The sequence below is a fragment of the Phoxinus phoxinus genome (genome assembly GCF_949152265.1).
Source record: "Phoxinus phoxinus genome assembly, chromosome: 1".
Taxonomy (NCBI): Eukaryota; Metazoa; Chordata; class Actinopteri; order Cypriniformes; family Leuciscidae; genus Phoxinus; species Phoxinus phoxinus.
In genome coordinates, this window is record NC_136876.1 from 49,328,427 (window position 1) to 49,355,141 (window position 26,715).

General features: G+C 37.0%; 1 protein-coding gene across 2 annotated transcripts in view; it reads left to right on the forward strand.

Annotated features, from left to right (window-relative positions):
• Positions 1–1,244: 1,244 nt before the first annotated feature.
• Positions 1,245–26,715, forward strand: part of LOC307003515 (NACHT, LRR and PYD domains-containing protein 3-like) — a 58,863-nt gene continuing 33,392 nt past the window's right edge. For both annotated transcript variants that reach the window (XM_079622047.1, XM_079622048.1), the window contains exons 1-5: positions 1,245–1,323; positions 4,785–5,140; positions 20,031–20,120; positions 23,342–25,285; positions 25,411–25,584. In XM_079622047.1, the coding sequence (XP_079478173.1) occupies positions 4,839–5,140; positions 20,031–20,120; positions 23,342–25,285; positions 25,411–25,584 (2,510 nt within the window). In that variant the 5' untranslated portion in view covers positions 1,245–1,323; positions 4,785–4,838. The remainder of the gene's footprint in view (positions 1,324–4,784; positions 5,141–20,030; positions 20,121–23,341; positions 25,286–25,410; positions 25,585–26,715) is intronic.

Genomic DNA, 26,715 nt, shown 5'->3' on the forward strand with positions numbered 1-26,715 from the left:
ACACACAGAAAATGCAGTTAAAATTGTATTGCTGACGATATAACAAAGCACAAAAAGTATACAGACAGATCATGTTTTGACACATTTAGGGTCAATATTTCTCCCACTAGACAAAAATGAAGTAGTATCATTTGAAAAAATGGACACAACCCTCTTTGTTTATCAGTATCTCATGTTCACTCATGTCTTCACACTCTTAATAAACATCATTTCAATAGTATGTCACTCAGATTTCAGTTGTTTTCACACGGACTTACTCTTGTTTGAAAGTCTGTCTTCATCTCGTCATTTATTATGGTGAATTCAAACTCTCACACTTATAACACACACTACATGTACAATATTTACAGCATGTACATTCAATACACAAATGAAATATGTCATGCACGATTGCTCTTCTCCTCCTTCTTCTTGTGGTGTTTTATGACTGCTGGGAAATCAATGTCTGGTGAATTTTCGCCATCTACTGGTTGAAGTGTGCATCGAGGCTTTATTGAAAGAAAAACAATACATTTACAGTTGTACAAAAACAATATTATGTATATGTATTTATATATGTAAGTGTATCTAAAAAATACGCTACATTTACACATTTGGCAGGTACCGTTTTATCCAAAGTGATAAAATGCGGATTTTTAATCAGTTCTGGCATTATAATGGGAATTGAACGCATCGGTGTTGTTAGTGTCTTTCTCTACTGATTGAGCTACAGGAATAACTTATAGATTGATCAAACAGGGGAAAACACACACGAACAGTTAACAACAACAACAAATTAAGTGTAAACTAAATCTTCAATGAGAGAGGTACAGGGATGATGATGGTGATAATGATGATAAAAGATAGGCTAAACCACAATGACATTTATTATTCCAAAAATGACCACAACAACAAGACACTGTAACATTAAACATACCGCAAGGCTCAAAGGGAAAAACAGCAGAGCAATCATTAAACAGAAAGAGAGATTTCCTCAGTCACATCAGGACCATAAACTCCTGTGATTGAAATCATTGGACAATTATAAGCTCTAGCATAATATTAACAAGCTTTAAATAAGCTTTTCGCAAATTTACATAAATGAATGTGCCAGGTTTAGTGATATATTATCATTTACATTTTTACGTTTAAATTAAACGTTTTTTTTCTTCTTCTTCAACTAGCACTGCAGTAGATCGCACGTCATCACGGTCAGATCAGTTGGGGGCGGAGCTTGTTTTTAGCGGAACTCACGTGACTCATTTAGTGAAACCGAAACCAGCAGTCGCAACTGTAGACGACATGTCGGAAGATTCAGAAACAGAAATGTCTTCATGGGTTACGGTAAGTTCGTTAAAACATTTGTTTGATAATAATCGATTTTTAACAGGATAATTTAATAGCCTATGTTATTTTGTAATATTATGTGTTTTTTAGTCTTATTTATTACATCGATCCTGCTCCCACTTTTATTGTGTGAATTGTTAATCCTTATAAGAACTATTTGGGAGATAAACACGTAAACATAGCATTAGATGTACGTTAATGCTTTGAGACAAAAATAGATAATAGCCTATTTTTAGACTTCTGAAAATATGAAGAAAGTAAATGAGGGCCTGTCCCAATACCCACGGTCTTTGCACTTGATGTGTGTGAAGACCGGAAGTGTGTGTGGGGAGCTTTTGATTACATACCCGATGGCAAACACATAATATACTTTTTATGTATTTAGATGTATTTACTTTTCAATATTTTGTTCTAAAATAATCTTCTAAATGTCTGTTCAGCAGTTCCTGTGTGGCACACTTGATTAATTGAAGTGGTTCTAATTAGGTCATGATAAATTTGGTTATTTAGCTAAATACATACTCGTCTCGGTAACCATTAATTATGCAACACTTTAAATTTTACAACCAAATTATATAATATCCAATTAATTTAGTTTTTCTAAAAGAAAATAAGTTTATCTTGACATCTCTAATTTTTCCAATGCAAATTCCTGAACATGATGGGATACGCTTAGCCTCAAATACTGCTCCAATGGGATATATTAGAGTGTGTGGATTTGGTGTGTGTTAATGTGGCGCTGAGATTTGGCATTTATCAGACCTGGGAGTCTGGGATATTTACTTCTATTGAGGAGTTTAAAGCTCCTGTTACTCCCCTGTGATTTCACTTAATTATCCAGTAACAAATTATCTCAATACAAACTGACCTACTGTTATTTTAACGATCACACAATATTCAATAGCATTTTAAGAGATAAATAAATTGAAAACTGAACACTTATTTTGGAGTAAGGAATAAGTATGTAGTAATCAGCTGATGAAACATGTTATTCACGCACACAAGACAATAAAAAAATCTGAAACATCAGTAGCACAACAGAATAAAACAAAACACATGCCTGATGTTTTATTATAAGCTGAACTGTTTTTATTAACTGACAGTATAACTGGGAAAGGCAATGAAACGGACAAGAGGTCCGACGTCTGAAGCTTGTGTAGAAAGAAGCCCAATCACACTGTGAAATGTAGTTTATGCATTAGAGACGGCTGTGATTTATTCTGGTGGTATTTCTATTGGGATGAAGTACAGAAATACAGACAGTCTGCTGTACTTTAATTTTAACTGTGAATGTACAGATCGAGGAAAACTCAAAAATATATTTTTTAAAGGGCACCTATTATGACATTTAAAATGTTCCTAATGTTGTTTAGGGTGTCCCCAACAACAGTTTTACATGCATGCAATGACAAAAAACACTTTTGTTGTCGTATAATATGCATTTATTTTTACCTGATTTGCTCACCGACTCCCAAATGATTCGTTCAACGACTCATTTTTCCAAACCCCTCCTTTGCGCGACGCTAATCTGCGTTGATTGGTCATTGAGTACAATGATGCTTTTATCAATTAAATTGTGTTATAATAATGATTATAGTCCACTGCTTTGTAGTTTGTAGTAAAAAACTAAAAATAAGATAAATAATTTAATGTTATGTTAGCGAGCATAGCCCAGAGTTCATATTGTAAAAGCACAATCAGTCTTTGTTTGCGTTAGCCCGATGCATAAACATAACGTTTTTACAAAAAAAAAAAAATTCAGTTACGTTACTACGAGGTATTATTCTATTCTTTAAGACAACTCTGAAAACAACGACAAACACTTCACATATCTCAATACAATTGCCATTGAAGACCTAGGGCCCTATTTGAACGATCTAAAACGCAAGTGTCAAAGCGCAAGTAACTTTGTGGGCGGATCCCGGCGCTGTTGCTATTTTCCCGGCGGGATAAATGACTATTGCGCCTGGCGCAAATCTAAAAGGGGTTGGTCTGAAGTAGCTTCATTATTCATAGGTGTGGCTTGGGCGTAACGTGAAATAAACCAATCAGAGCGTCCTCTCACATTCCCTTTAAGAGCCGGCGCGCTTGTTCCATGGTGGATTGCTATTATAACGGCGGATTTGCCGGCGCACGCCAGGAGCGGTTCACAGCTGAGGAGGCTGACGCTCTCATCAGGACCGTAAAACACAGAGAAGTGACATTGGGGATGATGGGAGAAACCCACCCAAATTAGCTTCGGTTAAACAGGCGTATAATTTGGGTAAATGTGTAGCCTAATCTAGATTTTTTTTAAAAAATCTAGATAGATCTTTTTCACATCTTCAAGGACACAACAATGATTTCCCTCGTGTGTTAATATTTTTCCTTGTAATAATGTATGATTTGCAAAAATTAAAACTGCTGCGTCTGTTTATAATTATTAGAGAATCAAAGTGGATGCGCGTTAACACGCTACATTATGGCCAAGCACGCGCCCTTAAAATACCATATCACTAACGCGCAACGCGCCACTGTCTTTAGACTGTTTTTATCCTGATCAGTGGCGCAATTGCTTTCTAAAACTGGAAAATAGCACCATGGAAGTTTTGCGCCGGAACACGCCTCCTCTTTGCGCTGAACCGCCCCCGCGAGCGCAAGTTAATTCCCTAATTTACCGACGTGCGTCTGTGGAGGGAAAAGTCCGCTGTGCGCGGGTGCAAAATAGGAATGATACATGCGTCGGTGTTCAAAGTCAATTGCGCTTGGTGCAAGATAGGGCCCCTAGAAGCTAAACGGTGCTTACACAACAAACAAAATTATTAAGCATGCTACATAAAACATAAAAGCAACAATTATTAATAACACTTACAGGTTGTGATACGGAGGAGGAAGCTGATGCAAATACACTTGGAACTGAACCTTCCTTCAATATCAGCCGGCTCGCGAATCCAAGTTTGATTGCATTTAAGTTGGTAAAGCAATCGTCTTCAAAATGGCGCGAACAAAGCACAAGGCTCGGACTAATACTTCTGTGGTATAGTTGTATATATGAATTGTAGCCACTTAGTCTTCAAATGCTCCTCCTTGGGCAGATGAAAAAAGTTGGCTTTTGAGTCGCACTTCAGAACACAGCGTCTCGTCGCCATGATATTTTCCCTGGCCTTGGAGCGCAATAACTGGGCGTATCGTATTCAAATTACTTGACAAGTTGACGTCATCTAGTTAGAGAAAAAGCTTCGGTCTTCTAACGATTCATAAAAATGACTCCGAGTCGACTCTTACTTTTGAAAGACAATAACTTTATATACGGTGCACTTTCATATTTCAAACTTTGCAGGATGTTTTTGTTCACTTAGATCTATGATACACACTACATGAAAGGTACATTTCAAAATTCCATAATAGGTGCCCTTTAATTGACTTCAGTGTGTCAAATTCAGTAGTGTATTGTGTATGTTCTCTGTATCCACAAACAGGTCTGAAATCAAGTCTCGCATCAAGGAGGAAGAGAAGAAGAAACTGCCTGTAAAATGAGTGTGTGTGAGGAGAGCGAGGAGGATGCGTCTGTTCACACTCAGAGAGGAGCATCTCCAGTATCCAGCTGTGTGTCTATGAAGAGTAACCACTCCATGATGGATCCCCCTGTGTTCAGTGATGGACCATCTTCAGTATCCAGCTGTGTGTCCATGAAGAGTAACCACTCCATGATGGATCCCCCTGTGTTCAGTGATGGACAATCTTCAGTATCCAGCTGTGTGTCCATGAAGAGTAACAACTCCATGATGGATCCCCCTGTGTTCAGTAATGGACCTGCTGTGACCTCTGACTTTGTGTAAGTATCATAAATCTGCTGAATTATCTGCTGTAGTGAAACTTGAATGTGAAATTACTTAACCTGGTGAGACAATCACAGAAGTAACTTTCTCTGAAATGCTAGTAGCCTAAATCACTTTGTAAAGAAAAAATATTAAGATATGTGAAAAATATTTTTTAACTCTGGTCGACACACTAATGTTCTTAAACCCGAGTTCACACTGCACGATTTTAGCCCCGATTTTCACTCGCCCACAGATTTTGTGAAATCACAGACAAATGCCCAAAATCAGAGGCAGATCGGTGCTCGTTCACGCGAGTGACCTACAGCCAATAAGAGATCAAGATACAGGGCAGCGGGAAGTTCGGGGAGAAGTTATAGACCAGAATATCAGAACACACAAGCTTTACATTTATATCACAAGCTTTACAATTATACCAAACAAAAACAAAGCACAAACATTTGCTTGACCAGCAGCACATTGCAAACTCTCTTTGCAGAACACACAATCCTTGCTCCCCTCGTCTCTCCAACCATTACCTGCATAATCTGTTTTTCTTTTTCTCATTTTCACTGCAAATCAGCGCACAGACAATTTGGATTGCAAGCTTTTTCTTCAAGGCTACCATTTTTAATAACAATTTCAGTCTCGCGTGTGTTTGGATGTGAAATGTAGTTTGCGGACCAGGCAGAAGTTGTCAGCGATTCTTTCTTTTGTAAAGTCGTGCAATGTGAAATCCCCTGTCGCCCATCCATCGTGCAGTGTAAACACAGCAGCAACTGAATGTTACACCGGATAGTCGTGCAGTGTGAAAAGAACAGTGACCCGGCTACTTTAAAAATCGTACAGTAGAAACTCTGCATTAAGGTTTCTATAAAGCTACAGACAGGAGAGTTTTTATCAGGGTTGGAGCAAGACTCTGCAGGATTGACGATGGCCATTCCCGCATAGATGATAGTCTTGGAATCCAGATAACTGTAAAAACCAACAAGTTAAGCTAACTCATTTAATTTGAGGAAACTTATTACCTCAATTTAATTAAGTTAATAAAAAACAATAGTTATGAGTACTCTGAACTTATTTTAATCGAGTCCACTAAACAATGATATTTTTTAATACGCAATTAAACTTTACACTGCATTTAAATACTTTATATAGCTGAAACCTCACTATATTGAGTAAAAAAATTGAAAAGACTAACTTTAAATGAACTCAGAGCACTTGCAGTTCCTGCTAGCTCGCAATATCACACACAAAGTCAAATCCAATGAGTTAAGCTAACTCATTACATTTGAGGAAACTGATTACCTCAATTTAATTAAGTTTATAAAAAACAATAGTTATGAGTACTCTGAACTTATCTCAGTTGAGTTAAATAAAAGTATACATTGCAGTCAAGAAATTAAGTGATTAATTAATTGATGAATTAAGCGATTAGTGAGCATTAATTATGAACACCTGCTGTTAACAAGCAGAATCACTGAAGGAAAAAGAAACACAAGAACTACAACTGACTTCCAACCACAGCCTTAGATGAAATCAACTTAAGATCAAATATGTTTAAATCTCTCAAGTTCTCAGCAGAAGAGGATTATGACCCATGATTATCCAATTAAATCTGTGGGCAAAGAGACACTTTACGTGGCTTTTCAGTCTGGAAATTCATGTTCAGTCTGTCCAACGTAACGCTGAGGTCACCTGTCAAACCACTACACAAACAACATTAGCAGCTTCACTTATTACTAACCAGTTTTACTTTTGTCATGCATCTACAGAAGTCGTTATTGAGAATGAACAGAGGTTTAGATGATGATGATTTATTGAGTTTCATTTAAAGACACCATGATAGTGGTCAGTGTTTGCTTAAGTTGGGCTCTTGACCCTTGACTTTATAACACCAGTTTTTCTTCTGGCTGCTGTAACTGAGTGTTTATATAACACATTTGTTATGGCACAAAAGCCAAAAGAAAATATAAACATGTTATTGCGTTTAGATGATGCAAATCAACATTTAATGACTTGATTTTCTGATCTTTTCCAGAGCCTAATCTCTGAGTAAACAGGTGATGTGTTACTTGTATTATTTGTAATAACAGAACTCTGATTTTACTGTAAGGTCCATTGTAGTGACAATACGATTTTTAAAACCTCTATGGTTTCATACTGACTTACACAGACATCAAGAATGAGCATATGAATCTCAACAACGGTGACCAATAAAAAAATATTCATGCCGCAATGTGTGCTGGGAGCAATGGATACATTTTGTATTATGCTAGTACCCAGCATGCATTGCAACATGAATAGTTTTTAATGCTCACCATTGTTGAGGTTCATATGCTGAATCTTGATGTCTGTGTGAGTCTTTGAAATACAATACATTTTTTGTGAAACTTTTTGTGCACATTCATTTTGTAAAATTCTTCATATTGTGTGATGAACAGAATTGCTAGCGCTTATGCTGTTGGAACACAGTTTTGGAAAAAAATTATTAATATGTTGCCCTTTTTATCAGGGATTAGACTCTGAATAAGAACAGTGAATCAAGTCACAAAATGATTGATTGTCATCATCAGTCCTCAACCATCTATACACAATCACAAATTTTCCATGACTTTTGTACCATTATAAATGTGTTTTATAAACACACAATATAGCAGCCAAAGAAAACTTTATGTGGAAAAAGTCAAGGGTCAAGAGCCCAACTAAAGCAAACGCTGATCTCCATCATGGTGACCTTAAACGAAACAAATCATCAACATCTAAACCTCTGTTGATTATAATAATAACTGTATAATAATAATAATTCAAACTGGTTAATAATAAGTGAAGCTGGTAATGCTGTTTGTGTAGTGGTGTAATCCTCCTCTTTTATCTTCAGTTTATTTCATCTAAGGATGTGGCTGGAAATCAGTTGTAGTTCTTGTGTTTCTCTTTTCTTCAGTGAGTCGGCTTGTTAACAGCAGGTGTTTATCACTAATCCTCAATCATCACTTAATTATACAATTATTATTCAATTATCATTCTGGGATATAGAGATGTTCTATAACTCATTCAGTTTGAGTTTTATTTCAGTCATTCAAGTTTCAATAATATTTGAGTGCAGTGAACTCAATTTGATTTAGTACATATTACTGTTAGGTTTTACAGTGTAGTTAGTCTCAGTAGCCTCTCACCAAGCGACCCTATTCTTGAACATAGACTGGAAAATCACAAATCCAAACTTAAATGTTTGCTGAACCTAATGTGCTGCTTTACATTGATGATACACTCTAAAAAACACTGGGCTAAAAACAACCCAAAGGCTGGGTAAATATTGGACAGAACACATGGTGGGTGAATTTTACCCAGCAAATTGGATGGTTTATTTAACCCAGCATAATGGGTTGATCTAACCCAGCATAGTTGATTCATTTGTAATATTCATTTTCCTTTTTTATTTTTACTTCATACATGAATTAATGTCTACGGGTTAGCTTAAATACTCTAAACTTTAAAAAAATACTCGATACAACCACTGGCTTGCATGATAATTCCTTTATTTTCAATCATATTTTACAGTATAGTATATATTGTTTATTACATATTGCCAACAATTAAGATAGATTAACATATATTATAACTATAATTAAAAATGTAACATTTATAAGTAATTCAAGTGTAATCGACCAGTCTCTGTTGTCCCGTTTTCACCGCGGCGCTGGATCTCGCGCCGGCACTTGTGTTGTGTTCAGCGGGGGAACTTCTAACTTCAGACCGCCGCCCTGCATTTCTTCCGTAGCCGAAATATGCTGCGACTGGCTCCATAACCTGGCATAAACAAACAGTGTTTGAGAACATATTTTAACATCATACGTATTTATATTCGGTATATTTTTGAATAAAATCATATACTTTTATGCAAGGCATCAGGCGTTTCCATCACACGAAAAGACCGTTGCGAGTCACGCGACACTAGTGTAGGTGACTCACAACGTGCCCCTGTATGTTGCTTTACATAAAATTAAACGATATACAGCACAATAACAAATTTATAGATAAAATAAAATATACACAAACCTGTATTTTACCGAATACATGCACCATTTTGACGGAGCTGCACTGCTCTCTCCTGAAGAGCTCGCAAAAAGCCTGCGATAAATAACTCAATCCCTGGGTTGTTATGTCTGAGCCAAGATCTGAGTAACAAGAAAACTAACCAAACACTGGATTATTACATCTGACCCAGGAGTTGGGTAACACAAAAACTACCCAAATACTGAAAAAATAACCCCCAAAAATTACCCAAACGGCTCAACCCAGGATTTCGGAAGAATTTTTTAGAGTGTAGTCTTGTAATCCAGATAACAAGTTAGTCTCAGATAACAATGGTTGCTGGACTTAATGTGCTGCTTTACATTGATTTTTCTTTTCTGTTAATATAAAGCCTGTGCCTGGGCACCCTAAAACTGAAAAAGCGGTTAATTTGTCCCAAACTATCAATATGCTCTGGGATTTTTAGGCGCAGTAGTCAATATGGCCGCTTGGTGACATTCAAACTCCATTTGATGATTTAAAAACTCATGAACGCTTATGACCACTGGCCTTTTTTGATAGAAGACACATAGGATTTTATTTCTGAAGTGAAAGAAAGCAACAATAAAAGTAAAAATAAAACAAAGTTATAGTAGCTTAAATTAAGATACTTCTTGTGAAAGAAAAACTTCTACACTGGACTTGCACACCAATATCATCACACCATTTATTTCCATCAAGATGTGCATTAACCCTCTGGAGTCTAAGGTGTTTTTGGGGTCCTTGAGATGTTTTGACATGACCTGATACTTGTATTTTTTTCAGTTGCTTATAAACATATTAATGGCAAAGGTATAATTACACTCTATTTAGCACGAACATGGCTATCATAATATGTGAGCAACATGTATGTACATGTTTGCATTTTTGAGAGAATATTATTTATGCGTGGTTATTCAAAAAACTCAATCTTAAATTGTCTGATATAAGACCACAAACGACCAACTTCACATATTCCCACAATACTTTTGACTAATGGATGTTGTCGGCTAGAGTATTTACTTTAAAATGATCTGAAAATCATCCGGGCTAATCGTTCACATTAAACAATAGATTGATTTACATTTTGTAAGACACTTTTTGTTTGGAAAGGCAATATGCAGGTGGGCGTGAATGATCCAACAAGGTCATGAATAATGTCCTCATTCACACCTGAAGACCTGCTAATGCTGCATACTAATGAGCCTTTCATTCAGGTGTCACTGAGCCACAAGATAGAATGCAAAGACAACACACACACACACACACATATACACACACACACACACACACATATACATACACACACACATATATATATATACACACACACACATACATACATACATACATACATACATATATATATATATATATATATATATATATATATATATATATATATATATATATATATATATATATATATAAATAACTACAGAATTGGTTCAGAGTTGGAAACATCTTGAAAAAAAGTGTATTTTTCCACAAACTGTGTATGCTTGCAAATTGTATAATATCCAAGGTAAACATTTCTAGTAATTGTGCAGTTAATTCTCATTCGTATTTTCAGAAAGTTTTGGAATATGTAGGCTATCCTCTCCCCAAATTTGTCACTAATAAAACACAAAAATAATTTATAGAGAAGGCTTATATTGATCTTTTAAGATTTTGTTTGCACATTGTAAATTAGGTTTTGATGTGGCAGTAAAAACTTTATAATCTATCCAAAACGAAATGTTGTCTTTCATATTTCGTCTGTAACATATTGTCTTTTATAGGCTAATATATATTAGGGCATAAATGTTAATTTGAAGTTTAATATGTTGCTTATACAAAGACATTTTATTTCAACGTATTCAGTCGATTTTTACTCATCTCAGTAGGCAATATAGATAGTTTCATTCACACACAGACACGCGCGAGCTGTAGTAGCTAAACAACAACAACATGCGTCTGTGCCGTTCATTCATTCAAACACAGAAACGCGCGAGCTGGAGTAAACAACAGCATGTGCCGTTCATTCATTCAAACACAGAAACGCGATTCAAATTTAAACAGTCTTTTGCGGTTTACAGACACCATTTCATATCGCGATTAGAACAAAACACTTACTGATGATCTGCAGCTGGATCCATTGTTAGGCTACTCCAGCACGTTTGAGGTAAAATTTCCAGGATTATCACGATATTATTATTCCTCACAGCGAGTGTGTTTTCCAGCTGTTGTGGGCGTTGACTGGTTTGCATGTATTGCTTCAGATAATCTGCGTCTGAATAGCGCACGCTCTCGATGGGCGTGTCACATTAGCAGAGTAATGAGCTTGCCAGAACGATAATGAGAACAGATGATCTCTCGCTCTTTATATATAGATTACATAAACAGAGAATATTTGTTTTAGTGTTGAATTAGATAATTTAAAACTACACACTTAAATGATTATAGAGATATATAGCTCATGTCTGAGTGAATAGTATTCGCTGAGTTTTGTTTGAGTTTAGAGAAGTGCTTCAGAAAAAAAGTTCACGGAGACGGAGAGGCATAAAGCACTCCCTGTTTACTTTCTTTATTTTACAAAAGCACAATGTTTTATTTCGATTGTAAGTGGACACATAAAAAAGTAGACATTTAACAGCTTATTTTTTCATATTTCTTAAGTCTGTATGACCAAAACTGACGGAGTATTTTAGGTCTATTTTGCTGCTATGTAAAAAAAAACAAGCAAAACGCGCCCACGCGTTTGCCGACCTCAGAGGGTTAACTGTTGATCAAGATCTTGTATTGTCAATGCAAGAGTCCAGCACTGTGTAAAGTCTCCTCCAGACTTTCTGGACTTCTCCTCCTCCAAAGACTTTCAATGAGTTAAAGATCTGGACTCAGAGGAGCCGATTCATGTGTGAAAATGATTCTTCATCCTCCCAACCATTTTTTCACAATCTGAGCCTGATAAATCTTTACATTGTCATCCGGGAATATGGCCATGATGTGTCTTCCGACATGGAGTGTGTAGCTTTTCCTTTCTTAAACAACCATCAGTTAGGGTAAAAAGAACTGTTGCCAAACATATAACATGCTAGAAACATGATAATCACTGCAATAATGATCCAGTCGTAGACTCTTAAAGGTGCTCTAAGTAACTTTTTTTACGTTAACCGAACAGCTTCGGAGTCATTGGAATAGTTATATGAGTTTTTTCGGGTTGAATGGTGGTCGTCTCGCACCCCCCGAGCGCCTGTGAGCGGAAAAACCACACTTGCAACTTTGGGCCGGCGGGCCTCCGCGTCAGAAAGTACCGCGTGATATCAAGTCTCGCGATGTAACGAATTGCTGTACGGCACTGCACACGTACATTTATATGATATCATTCTGAGTATCATACATACCTCAGTGGACATGGCTCCGTGCGTTCGCCGGCGGCTTCTCTGAAAACAAATGCACGTGACCAGAGGGAGAAGATGGAAGGGGGGAAAGTTGCCAATGGTTTTACGACAGTTTTCTCAAATATCTATTCCGAAACTATAGGGGGAGCTCTAAAACGAAACCTGCGAGAAAACAGCGAAGACATTTCCAAACCTACTGAGTGCTGCTTTAAGCATTTCAATTCAATAAACTTTATTAATCCCCCCCGAGGGGGAAATTTACACGTCACAGCAGCACATATACCACACAGTAATAATAATAAATAAAAAACATTCACAACAGTAACCATTATATTCCAGTATCAGTTCCGCAAGGCATTATGATTATATACAACCAAATGATTATATAATATAATCCATCATCCGTATGGCACTGATTGTACAGTCTAATAGCAGTTGTTAAAATGGACTTTCTAAATCCGTCCTGGTGCGTCCGTCCTCTAGGGCTCGAACTGTTTCATGAAGGGAGTGACAATCCTGATTCATTATAGAGACCAATTTATCAATCATTCAATCATGCCTAATCTCCTCTATTGTGAGTAACACAATCCCTACAACAGAACCCGTCGTCTTCATGAGCTTGTTTAATTTGTTCTTCTCCTTTTCCAACAATCCCCCTCCCCAACAAGTGACACCATACAAGATCACAGATGATACCACAGAAACAGAAGGTCTTGAGTAGTGCCCGACATACTCCTGAGGATCTCAGTCGTCTGAACTAGGAATGGGAAGATTAACCGATATGTATCGATACGCGGTCATGCGCGTGCACGATGCGAGTGCATCGGTAGAGCAGCAGAGGATGAATGAAATTTTGGAAGCAAATCGAGATGCATCGGTTTTTGCGAGATGCATCGGTTTTTCCGAGATACAGCTTATCCTTTTAATACAGAATGTATTTCTTTATTTATTAGCAAGTGTTGTCAACTTGTTTTTGGCACATAATTGAATCGCCCTACATAAAGTAGGCCTAAGCAACGGACTTGCGGATGTGTACACTACAACGCAATATATCAGCTGCGCGGATGAAGCCAGTGATGCGTCCAAAGGTAGTTCCCGGGAAGCGCGAGGAGTAAGCAAAACAAACATGTCGGATGCCGAGATAATTTATCCTCCACTGAGTTTTAAAATGTGCCGCGCATCTGTAAAATACACGGGCAGTACGACTAATCTGATATCTCACTTGAAGCGTACCAACTGAAAGAGTTTTCAGCACAGCTGGAGGCATAGTTAGCTCAGCGTAGCTTGCTTTACCCTGATCATGTTGATCAGTTGATATTTCTGAAGAAAAACCTTTAACTGAAGGTGACTGACCAATGTGCACTATTCTAAAAGTCTTTTTTTTTTTTTTTGATTAGCCTGTTGTTTACAGTGACAGTGATGTTTCAAAGTAAAAGCAGCATAACACTGCTAGTTCACAACGTTAAGTTTTTAATATTCAGTTGAAAAGTAAAATCACAATTCTTGTTGTGCAATGGTTAGCCTTATTTCTGTTGAAAGAGTGCAAATATTTTTTTTTAGTATATATTGCACTTATAACTTCTATTTATCTTGGAAATACTTAAATAATATGTGCCATGTGTTCTAAAATGGCCCTGCTGTAAACCGACACTCAGGCTCTGAGAGAAAAGACAGTTTGTAAAAAAGTCTTGGTTTTACTTGGTTAATAAATAATCAAACTCATTCAATGGCATCGCATCCTCTTTCACATCACCACATAAACTTGATCTAATTAGCTAGTGCTGAATTATCGCATCGTATCGTGATATGACTGTGAATCGTATCGTATTGCATCGCAAAATGCCACACATGTATCGTTACTATATCGGATCGGATACTTTGTATCGAGATGCATATTGGATCGGCATTATACCTTAGATGCCCAACCCTAGTCTGAACGGATGAATACGACATTGACCCTTCTTATAGACTCGTATCGTATTATTAGACCAATCGAGCTTTACTTATCTGATGATACAGTCTCAATTTCTGTTTGTTTACTGGTACAACTGGCTAAGGATATTATCTACTAAAATCAACTGCAATTTCCTTCATTTTACTAGCATTTAGACTAAGACCGTTTATCTCACACCAATCCACAAAACTCTCAAATAGCTCCCAATACTCACCCTCATCATGGTCTGTTATACAGACAACAATTGCTGAGTCATCAGAACATTTCTGGAGGTGACAGGTTTCAGAGTTGCACTGAAAGTCTGATGTATAAAAAGTAAACAAAGGAGCTAAAACCTTTCCTTGAAGGACTCCAGTACTGCACTTCACCACTTGAGATACACAGTCATGCATTCTCACTGTGGTCTGTTTAAGAGATAGACACTTAACCAATTGACAATACTCTGATGTACTCCAGCATTTTCCATCTTACATTTTAGTAGTGAAGGCTGACAGGCTGTTTAGTATTAAATGCACTTGATAAATCAAATAATGTAATTCTGACGGTGTTATCCAGAGTCTCTAAATGACTTGGTGATTTGTACAAGAGATAAATAATTGCATCATCTTCCCCAACACCAGTTTTATAGGCAAACTGTAGTTTATCCTCAGCAGCACTCATTACCTGCTTAATACGGTTTAATACTAATTTCTCAAAGACCTTCATCAACTGCGCTGTTAAAGCAATTGTTCTGTAGTGTGAGAACTCTGAGGGGTTTGTTATCTTAGGCACTGGTAATATACACGATGTCTTCCATAAAACAGCTTCCATAATAATTTTTTTGCATATTTAAATCCAAACAGAGACTTTTTTTTTGGCTTGACAGTGTATGTTTTTATTGAACATTGATGGGTCAACACTTTTTGTGGAAAAATAAATAAAGTGGTTTGTTTTGATATAAAATCATAAATGTTAAAAGGGGCTTTTACCTCAGACTCGGGATAAAGCCCGGGACACAACAAGCCAACCGTCCAAGTTTTCTCAGTGTGTTCCGCACCGTCGGATTCAACACCGACAGGTTGAACCGGCGTCGGGCTGTCGGTAAGAGAGAGAACTCTGATTGGCTCCTCAGCTTAGTGAACGAGTCCGTGCACGAGAATAATAGCAGCGAGCAAAGAAGTCAAAACGGTACAGATAGAAGGCTTTTCTAATGTTACGTCTTCTTACCTGAGTGTTCCTTGGCGAATATTTCAGTATTAACATGAGCGGTGTGGAATAAAAAGTGTTTAGCAGGATTGATATTCAAAACGGTAAGCATGTACTGCTTTGTTTATGGTTTGTGTATCTGCAGCATCGGTTTCCCTTTTTGAATTATGAATATAGATGAATACATCTGCAGAAATAGACAGTCTCATTTACACGCAGGCGCAGAACGCGCATTCTAGCTGACAGCTGTAGTTCTCTCTGTGTGTTCAAGTGCAGCTTTCCCCCCCGACACGGGTGACGCGAGGCGGCAACACAGTCAGCTTTCATCAGCTTTGCCGTCAGTTTGGTGTGTCCCGGGCTTAAAATGTTCACTAGGACTTCAGCAAAGTTTGTACTATTCTGTTTATTTTGATAAATAAATTAAATGCAATTTTGTCATTAAAATATAGCCTATTCATTTTAAAAACATAAAGATTTAAAGATTCTGCAAGCTTTGAAGGAGATCCCATAAAAAAAATATTTTTCTGTAGTAACAATATTTTTGATCATTTATTAAATTAAATTATTAATATGATGGTTTCCTTATAAATATGGTCGAACAAATGGAAAAGTCAGCCACCTATTCATTTTTTGTTAACTATTGTGCCTGTAGCCTCAACAGTACGGCCAATTATTTTAACAGGAAATATTTTTTATTTATTTAACAGTTTTAAAGTTACAGGGACAGTGCACATTAATAACATTTATGTAAATGTGCCAGTTAAGCCTACTTGACTAATTTTCAACTGTAGTCCCTGGGCGTGTGATGTCAGGTAAAATACATTAAAACATTCAACAATACTTAACATACATTAAAACACATTTCATCAAAACACACAGTACATTAAAACAAGTACAAAAAAACATAAGACAGGGCAAGGCACGTTTCAGTTGATTTGAGTAGCTATAAAGTATGGGCACACACTTGATTGTCTTTTAGCCATGATTTTAAGTTCACTTTAAATGACCAATATGAGTCACAGTCTCTGATAGACGTAGGTAAACTATTCCATGTGTGAGATGCTCTCACAAAAAAGCTGACTGACCAAAGGCAGTTTTCCTAATTTGTATTACACAATCACCTCTTGCCACAGACCTGGGGGCTGTTCCATAAAAGCCGCTTAGAAAAGCGGGGATTAAAGTCCAAAACCCGACTTGAATAAACCTAACAAATAAGTTGGGGCTAAAGCGGTTTCATAAAAGGTAATTCAAGTTCACGCAATCCCACCACTAATGTGATCCAGGTTTATCTAGTCTAGATAACTGCGTGTGCACGCGTTTCTTAAGCAGCCCTGGAGGTCGATCATAGATCAAATCGATCCACCATCAAACTGCATATATTTTGTGCTGTTTTATGCGTTTGAGACATGGTTTTTGCTAAACTTACATTTCACAGGAATATTCTCCATCTGAAAATCTTAGAAAGTCGTGCAAATAGTTCCATTTTGCTGTAAACTTCACATAGAACCAGCGCTGATACGCGCATGCGCGCCAAATCGGAGCGCAATAATTATGACTAATATACATTTTGCTTGGAAAATGAATAGGCTATGTGATATTTTATAACACCAGAAATATCTTCTGATTATAATAATTTATCTTTAGGATGTTGGATCAGTTGCAGTGAACTTATATCTCATTAAACTCATATATTTTATACTTATAATAAAACAATTGAACAGGCCTAATTCAGGGAAGAAATTTTTAAGAAACCAAATATAATAAAGATACAAAATATAGTTTTGAGTTTAGGACCTAAGCTACTTAAAAAAGATGACTTAGGTATACTTATTTAATTAGAATGCTGAGAATTGCTTTTAAAGCAATCTTTTTTTTTTTGGAGAAAGCAAGAATGTTTGGTTAGATTTAGTTTATACAGTGCATTATGGAGAGGATAACATGAAATTAAGAGCAAAAGTATACATTTTGAAAAGATATGTGCAATCAAAGAATATTCCATAAAATAAAGGAATACATATTAGCCTAACTAAATAACCTTCCCTCCCTTAATTCTAGTTATTTGTTATTTTATTTATTTACTTATTTAATATTTGATATTTAAATAATATTACTTTAATAACTTATTATGAATTATGTGTCATTATAAGAGTTTGATATAAATATGTGAATGTTTGATTTTTTTCCATTTTTTTCATATGTAAAAGTGTCTAACTATGTACTTAATGGTTGTTGTTCTAATTGTTTTTATGTGTTGGTGGGTATTATCACAAAAGAAAAAAGTAGAAGGAAAAATAAGATTTATTGGGGGAAAATATTATGTCTTTAAAGGAACTGTCCATTTGTATAATTGTGTTAAATGTATTTGAATTGAAAGACATAATAAAGTACATAATATATATATATATATGCTAAAATATTGGTTGTTGGACATTAGATGTGCCTTATTTAGAATTTTAAACCTACAATTTAGTGTATTTTTAGGATAATAACTGTAAAGGGACTATTGTAATGGGGTAAATCAAGTGTATGTTAATACAATTACTAAGCTCAGATTCATCTTACCAGTTTAAATGTATACTGTGCTTTTGTAATTATTTCTTTTAAATGTTGTGTTTCATAAATTTTTTAAACTATCTAATTAAATCACAAAACATTCAGCCAGGAAGAAAAGAAAACCTGTAGGATATATATATGTATAAACCCCGACATATATATGTTTTTAGGTCTATATTGTCTAATTTATCATTGTAGCCTTAAGTTGATTTTCTTTACTGTATATTTATTTTTGGACTTATAGTGGTTAATAAAGTCAAATAATGGTAAGAGAGAGTGTCCGTCGTTGTGTTCCTATTGGTCAGTGTTAGAGGATCTGTGTAACTGAGGCTTAGCCTGACAGTTAGCCTGCCCTGGACCAGGCTAGTTTCCCAGCATAAGTTGCCAGGGAAACTGAGTTTGAACTATTTTAAGTTTGCTTTATGAAACAGAATCAACCGACAATAAGTCTGACTAACCAAAATAAGTCTGGTTTATACTCTAATCTTGGTTTATGGAACAGCCCCCTGGTGTGTCTAACCATAGTTGTTTTTTGTTTTATAAAAGCAGTAAGTGGGGGCGGAGCTAAGCCATGTAAAATTTTATAGACAAGAAATCATCTGTAAAAACGATAAGATTGTCCCAGGTCATTAAATTATGTTTTTTTAGGAAGTAACAGTGGTGATAGGTATTTGGCTTCCTATCAAGCACCTTACAAGCTTGATAATAAAGTAGCTGCGGTTTAAGTGTTGTACTGGCCGCTTGTGCCCAGCTAGTCAAACACTATAACAGATGTGGCATGATCATGGCATTCAAATATATTGTGGCTGCCTCTGTAGTTAGACAATTTCTAATATGACGAAAATTGTACAAATTTAATTTAACTGTATTTATAACTTTTTTAATTAGAAACAGAAAAACTGTTGCTTAAAGCAGCCCTCAGTAAGATCTGGATTTCTTTGTTGTATCCTCGCGTTTTGCTCGGAGGTTTCTCTCTAGAGCTCCCCCCGCAGCTTCGGAATATTTATTTGACAACAACTGTTAAAAACTCGCTGGCTATTCTCAGACACTAGAGGCTTAGTAGATCAACGACATCAAAGCAGATGGGAAACTCTTTGCAACGTCGTCTTCATTCGGGTTCCAACAGCGTGAGGGTGCGCAATAATGACAGTATTATAGCAGATTTCTTTTTGCAGTAAAGCAATTCTTTACCTCGCGAGACTTGGGATCACACGATACTTCCAGACGAAGAGGCCGGCGGGCACCAGGGGGGTGCGAAACCACCACCATTCAACCCAAAATAAGTAATATAACCATTCCAGTGACTCCGAAGTTGATCAGTTAAGGTAAAAAAGTTACTTAGTTCACCTTTAAATTACCTTGAACAAAAGCGAAAATCATTTACAAGACCTTTATCTCAAAATATATTCAATAATTTTAGTGATTCTCAATGGCGAATTAAATCAATAACTTTTTAAAACCATGAAATATTAGATTAATTTAGCACAGAATCAACTTTGCGCTGCTGTCCGTGATATCATCAAGAATCCGCCAAATTTCCATGTGAATTGTAGATGTTTAGGAAAGTTTTTGTGCCATCTAGTGGTTTAAAGGATAATAAAATCAAATGATGCGTTTACCTGCCCTGTTTTACCCTACATGTTTTACTACCCTACAAAACTAATACAAATACTGCTCTATAAATGACAGAAGTATTGACTGGGTTAATTTAATGGAGGAGGCAAATAATCTGCATAAAAACTTTTTGAAATATTTCTGTTTATTTCTCATTATCAACAACAGGAAGAAAAAGAGAGCAGCTTCTCCAGTATCCAACTGTTTGACCATGAAGGCCACAAAATTCAGTGACGGAGCAGTGACCTTTGACCCTGTGTGAGTATCAACATGTAGGGTGAGAGACACAAGAACACAGAATGCACAAAGATTCAGAAAATTGTACATTTCAAATGGCTAAAGTTCTTTAACAAATATAACATGTGGAAGTAAAGATGCAAAGAAATGAATTGTTAAATAGTGCTTTCTTATGCTTCTCTCTGTCATTTCTCTGTTAGATCTCCATTTACACAGGAATGATTTGTGTTACATGTGTTGCATCAGTGTTGTATTGACAATTATCCTTTAAATTAGGGATGCACTGAATCTAATGCACAGCAATCTATTTTGATAAAAACGGAAACAAGAAAATTCATAACAAATTGCTAGAGGTGCCACAAAATCTTTGCTCATTCCAGTATTTTAAATATTAATATATAAATGTAAGTGTTTTGTAAGGATACTCTGATCGATCTGCCATAAATCAGCCAATAATAACTTCCTATGAATCGACTTATTGTCTCTAAATTTGCCAATCTTATGTTGATGACTGCTCAAACCAGACAATGAAAGCATATATAAAAGAACTTAAAAAAACATCAGGATTCACATCAGCTGATCAAGATTTTTCTATTTCTAAAAGAAAAGGTGGCAGGTTATTTAGACTAAAAATCTTCTCTGACTGTTCAAATGCTTCACTTGTGGCAAAGGGGACTTTTATGTGCAACTAGGAAATGCAGAAACAAGCGGAGTTTGCAGTCTCTTTTATAATAAATCATCTGTCGTCAGTTATCATTTACAAGTAAATTAATTGCATGTAACCATTTTAGATGAACACTGCTTTTTCTCCATGTCGGTGCTTCTGTGATATTTTAAAATAATGGTTTCTGGTTTAAACTTTCTGCCAAAAATGTTAGCCTTCTTTCTTTTCTTCTTGTTTTGAACATTTTGACTAATGAAAACTTGATGTCTCCCTTCTTTAAATATGGAGGTAGTTATCTGCCCCCACATACCTGATTTAAAACGAGCTCCAACCCATGTTCAGTGTACAAATTTCACAAAGAAAAAATTTGGTCAGTTCTACCTGGTAGATTCTTTCATATTTTTGGTTTATTATGAAACTGTGGCGGGACAGATTAGACTATGCTGCCCTACAAAGGCAAAAGACCTTAACTCGCTAGAGTGTGGAACTGAGAAAAATGACTTTAAAGATTTTTAGTTGTCCCGCCAAATTAATTATAGCTAGGACACTGGAAATCTGGCAATTAGATGTTTAAGTAATGAAAATTATCTACATAAAAAAATATTGAGCTCAAACTTGACTTTTGACCACTATTTTAAAGTTACTGTACTCTGCCTTTGTATTATCAGCAAAAAGTGAGAAGTCATGCCAAGGCAAAAGGCAGTAACTTCCACATTATCAATATTTGGTTGCTGATCACCATTAACAAAATAATTTTAGTAACACCTGTATAAAATCTAGTGATCATGGTATTTATTTTGTATGATTTACAATTACTTATAGCCATACTTATTGCTATCCTGTGCTTTGATTGCAGTCTGATGGCATTAATACATTCATTAGATCTGGCAAGAGCAAGCAATTGGTGCCGACCGAGTGGCATAAGACTAGCTATGCGCGCGTTCAAAATGATCACAATAAAACAGATCCTCGCACACATTCGACAAGGGGACTGGTTTTTAGCGGTGGATCTGAAAGACGCATAGCCTATACTTTCACATTCAGATAGCTCTCATCACAGGCGCTTCGATTCGTATTCGAAGGTGTCGCGCTCCTCGTACGTTCACGAAAAATGCAGGGCTTTCCCCGTTGAGACCCAGTGGGGAGCGCGTTCTGGACTACCTCTTTTCAGCATGCGGTGGTTTCAGCTGTCTGCCACATTATTGTGCTTGTGCACTTATTCGCTCGTCCCGCGGATTTATTCGGACGCTGATGTATAACCCGCTTGTAACAGCTGGTCTGATGTTGCATGCACGCACCTCTTGTTGCTTCATGACATTGTGCACCAATTATACAGTACCAGTGTTGCTTCATTATTAATACTCCCTTTGATATATTATTCCCGCGTCGGCTCGACCGTATTTAAGGCGATGCTGAAGGCGCCGGCGAAGTTTTGGCACTCTGCCAGCTAGATGTACGGATCAACTCTGCATATATCATTCACGATCGATATTGCACGTTTGTCGATGGAAAAGGCTACTCAGTGATTTCTATTTTAATGGACAGTAAACAAAGGCAGAACAACACCGTACAATCTGATAGGTAGCATTATTGATAGAACACCAGCACAGTAACTTCATATTGACGCGCGGCTAAACAAAGGCAGAGAGCGGTAACTGGAGTTACGGTGTTCTGCCTTGGTTTCTCATGGGGTTTTGGCAGTTACTGTTAAGACAACCCATACTTTTTTCGAAAAAACAACAGAATTAACTCAAGATACTTATCCACATGATAAAGGAGGTCTTGAATGTGCCAAAAATATAAATAACTCATTTTCGACCAAAAACGAAGTTACAGTCTTTTGCCTTTGCACGGCAGAATGGTGGGGCCCCACAATCTAGTAAGTAAGTAAGTAAGTTATTACTTTTCTTAATTTATAAAAGCACATTTACACACAGCGCAAAACTGACCAAAGTGCTGTACAATGAATAACTATAAAAAACACATATAATCGATAATCATAATAATCTAAAACATGAATAAAAAGAAAACCTTCAATATCAGGCCACACGACACAGAAATACAGAAAACAAACAGGAATGCCAGGTTAGGGAAAAAGGAAGGCCATGGAATATAAATGAGTTTTTAACCTGGATTTGAATACAGCAATGGAGGGGGCAGATCTAATATCCTGGGGAAGCTGGTTCCACAGACGTGGGGCAGAAACTGCAAAAGCTCTATCACCCCTCTGCTTGAGCCGTGAGCGCGGCACAAGCAGGAGCCCTTTGTTTTAGGATATTAGTGACCTTCGAACTGAGTATAGCTGCACAAGGTCTGTGATATAGGTTGGGGCGAGCCCATTAAGTGCCTTAAAAACAAACAATAAAACTTTAAACTGAATCCTAAAAGGAACTGGGAGCCAATGCAAGGGAGTTAATGAATGGGCTAGAACAGAACCTTGAGAAACTCCATGTGTGATTATTAGGATGTCAGTTGGACACAATAGATATTTGTCTGTAAGATTTTTATTTATTTTACTTTATTTTCACAAATGTGTTTTCTATTTGTTTTTGTGTCTTTCTTCTTAATGTGTTTTCAGTGGTGTGAGAGCTGACCAGATCAGAGATGTGTCCTGTCAGACCAGCACATCCTCCTCCTGTCAGAAACACATCAGTCATCATGACACAGAAGCAGCCCTGCAGCTCGATTCTCACCAGCCAGTGCATGATGATCTGCAGAAAGTCAAAGACCAGCACAAAACCAGCATGAAGAACAAGTATGAGAGCTTATTTGAGGGAATCAAACTACAAGAGAATCAGACCCTCCTGAACAGGATTTACACACAGCTGTACATCATAGAGGGAGAGAGTGAAGGAGTGAATGAAGAACATGAGGTGCTACAGATGGTGAAAAGTTACAAGACCCTCCAAGACACTCCAATCAACTGCAATGACATATTTGATCCTTCACCTGAACTAGGATATGAGGAGAAGAGAAGAGAGAAGAAGGACAAAATCAAGACTGTTCTTACTAAAGGTATCGCTGGAATCGGAAAAACCGTCTCTGTGCAGAAGTTCATTCTGGACTGGGCTGAGCGAAAAGCCAATCAGGATGTAGATTTCATATTTGTGCTTCCATTTAGAGAGCTGAACTTGATTAAAGATCATCAGTACAGTCTTCACAGACTTCTGCTGGACTTTCATCCTGAACTTGAAGATCTGGACTCAAAGATTTATGATGAGTGTACAGTTGTGTTCATCTTTGATGGTCTGGATGAAAGCAGAATTACACTGATGTTTTCAGACAGTGAGAAAGTTTCTGATGTGACTGAGTCTTCGTCAGTGGGTGTGTTGATGTCAAACCTCATGAAAGGAGATCTGCTTCCCTCTGCTCTCATCTGGATCACCACCAGACCAGCAGCAGCCAATCAGATCCCCTCCAAATACATCAACCGTGTGACAGAAATTCAGGGATTCAATGACCCTCAGAAGGAGGAATATTTCAGGAAGAGAATCAGTGATGAGCATCAAGCCAGCAGAATCATCTCACACATCAGAAGAGCAAGAAGCCTCCACATCATGTGCCACATACCCGTCTTCTGCTGGATATCAGCCACTGTGCTTCAAAACATCCTGAAACAAGATCTCAGTGCAGAAATCCCTCAAACTCTGACTGAAATGTACATACACTTCCTCATAATTCAAACTAGTTTGAGGAACCAGAAGTATGAAGAGAAGAGAGATCCAGAGAAAGTCCTGCAGTCCAACAGAGAAGTGATTGTGAAACTTGCTGAACTGGCTTTCAATCAGCTGATGAAGGGCAATGTGATGTTCTATGAGGAGGACCTGATTGAGAGCGGCATAGATGTCACTGACGCCTCAGTGTATTCTGGGATTTGCACTGAGATCTTTAGGGAGGAATCTGTGATTTATCACAGGAAGGTTTACAGCTTTGTACATCTGAGCTTTCAGGAGTTTTTTGCAGCACTGTATGTGTTTTTCTGTTATTTACACAAGAACAGTGAAGTTCTGAAAATGTTCCTCACAGGAAAGTCCAGAACTCAGTGTGAGATTGTTTCTCTGGATGTGTTTCTGAAGGGAGCAATGAATAAAGCCTTGAGAAGTAAAAATGGACACCTGGATCTTCTCCTTCGATTCCTTCATGGCGTCTCGCTGGAGTCCAATCAGAGACTCTTACAGGATGTGCTGATTCACACAGAGAACAACCCAGAGAGCATCAAGAAAATAACCCAAAACCTCAAATCAGGTCAAAAAAACAATGTCAGCCCTGAAAGATGGATGAATCTGTCACACTGCTTGATTGAGATGAAGAATAATTCTATTGTTGAAGAAATGCAGGCATTTTTAAAATCTGGAACAAACGACAAACGTCTTTCTCTTGCACAATGTTCAACTTTGGCAAACATGATCTTGATGTCAGAAGAGGTGATGGATGAGTTTGACCCTAAAAAGTACAAGATCATATCATCACAAGAGGGTCGAAGGAGACTGTTACCTGCTCTGAGGAACTGCAGAAAAGCTCTGTGAGTGTTAAAATATGAACATAATATCAACTGAATTGAAATATGAACATAATACCCCCGTAATGATAGATGAAGTTGGTCTTGACACCTGCATGCCTTTTAATCAAATATCCTTTTTTTTCCAGTTTGGCAGACTGTAATCTCAAAGATCAGGACTGTGAAATTGTGTCTTCAGTTATACAGTCATCAAACTCCTCCCTGAGAGAGCTGGACCTGAGTAAAAATGACCTGCTGGATGCAGGAGTGAAGCAGCTCTGTACTGGACTGAAGAGTCCAAACTGTCAACTCAATGTGCTGAGGTTTGTGTTTCACATTTATTAATGACATTTTCTCAATTGTTTATATATTTAATTGTGCTTTTAAGCGATTATAAAATAAGTGCTTTTAAAACACATTGCAATGGCATTTCAAGTACACTTGAAGTGTGCTAATGGCATCATTATAGTGCGCTCCAAACACAAAGTAATCTTTATAAATAATGGCACAGCTTAAGAATTTGCCTTTTACTGACATTTTAACTCTCATATCATCAGTGAGAAAATGAAAACAGATATATGTATATTGAATGTAGGAACCACTACTGACTGGAATCAAAGACGGGTCGCTGCGACACAAGCTCACTCGATTTACCAGTTGTGCCACCACACATATATTTATTGTGCAAACTTCGGTTACTTTGTGTTCTTCCTTTACAAGTCCTGCAAACCGATTTTTCCATCAATGACAGGGGAAATTATATGGGTTTAAAGATTGCGAATTGCTGAGAAAAGTCTCAATATAGGCGTAATAAGTGGTGCGTGAAAATAAACGCGAAACTGTATAAAACATGAAAGTGCGTTAAACTTGAAGCTGTTGAAGAGAATGTTTTTCCCTTTTATCTGACATGATCTTTCATTAATGCTGCAGGATGCAATTACATTAACCGCATAACATACGTTTTATTCTTGTGCACGCACTAAAACACAGACAAGTTCTGTTCATTGGGAAGAATGTGAATGTGCAGAACTGCTTGTGTTTCAGTGTGTGCGGATGAAATAAACCCATCCGTAACATTTCTCTGCGGTGTAAGGGAACTAGGATCAATATAACTTAAAGGGTGATTGAATTACTGTGAACAAGAACCGAATTAATATGCAAATGATTCAGAATTAATATTTAACACTTTATCAACTATGAATCGTCCATAGGGCTGTGCAATTAATTTAATTTCTCCCAACGATCACCAAAATAGTACAATCGAGTAAAAACTATTATTTTGCCATGTTCTTATTTCTTGTGTTCTGAATGACACTCGCACGCGCACATCTGCCCCTCCCGAAGCCATAAACTCTCTCAGCTTGAATGTTTAAATTGATAAGACTTAAAAAGAAGTGAAAATGATCAACTTTAGTTACGATGCAATGCTGGCCCGATTGTGCAAGTTACAAATT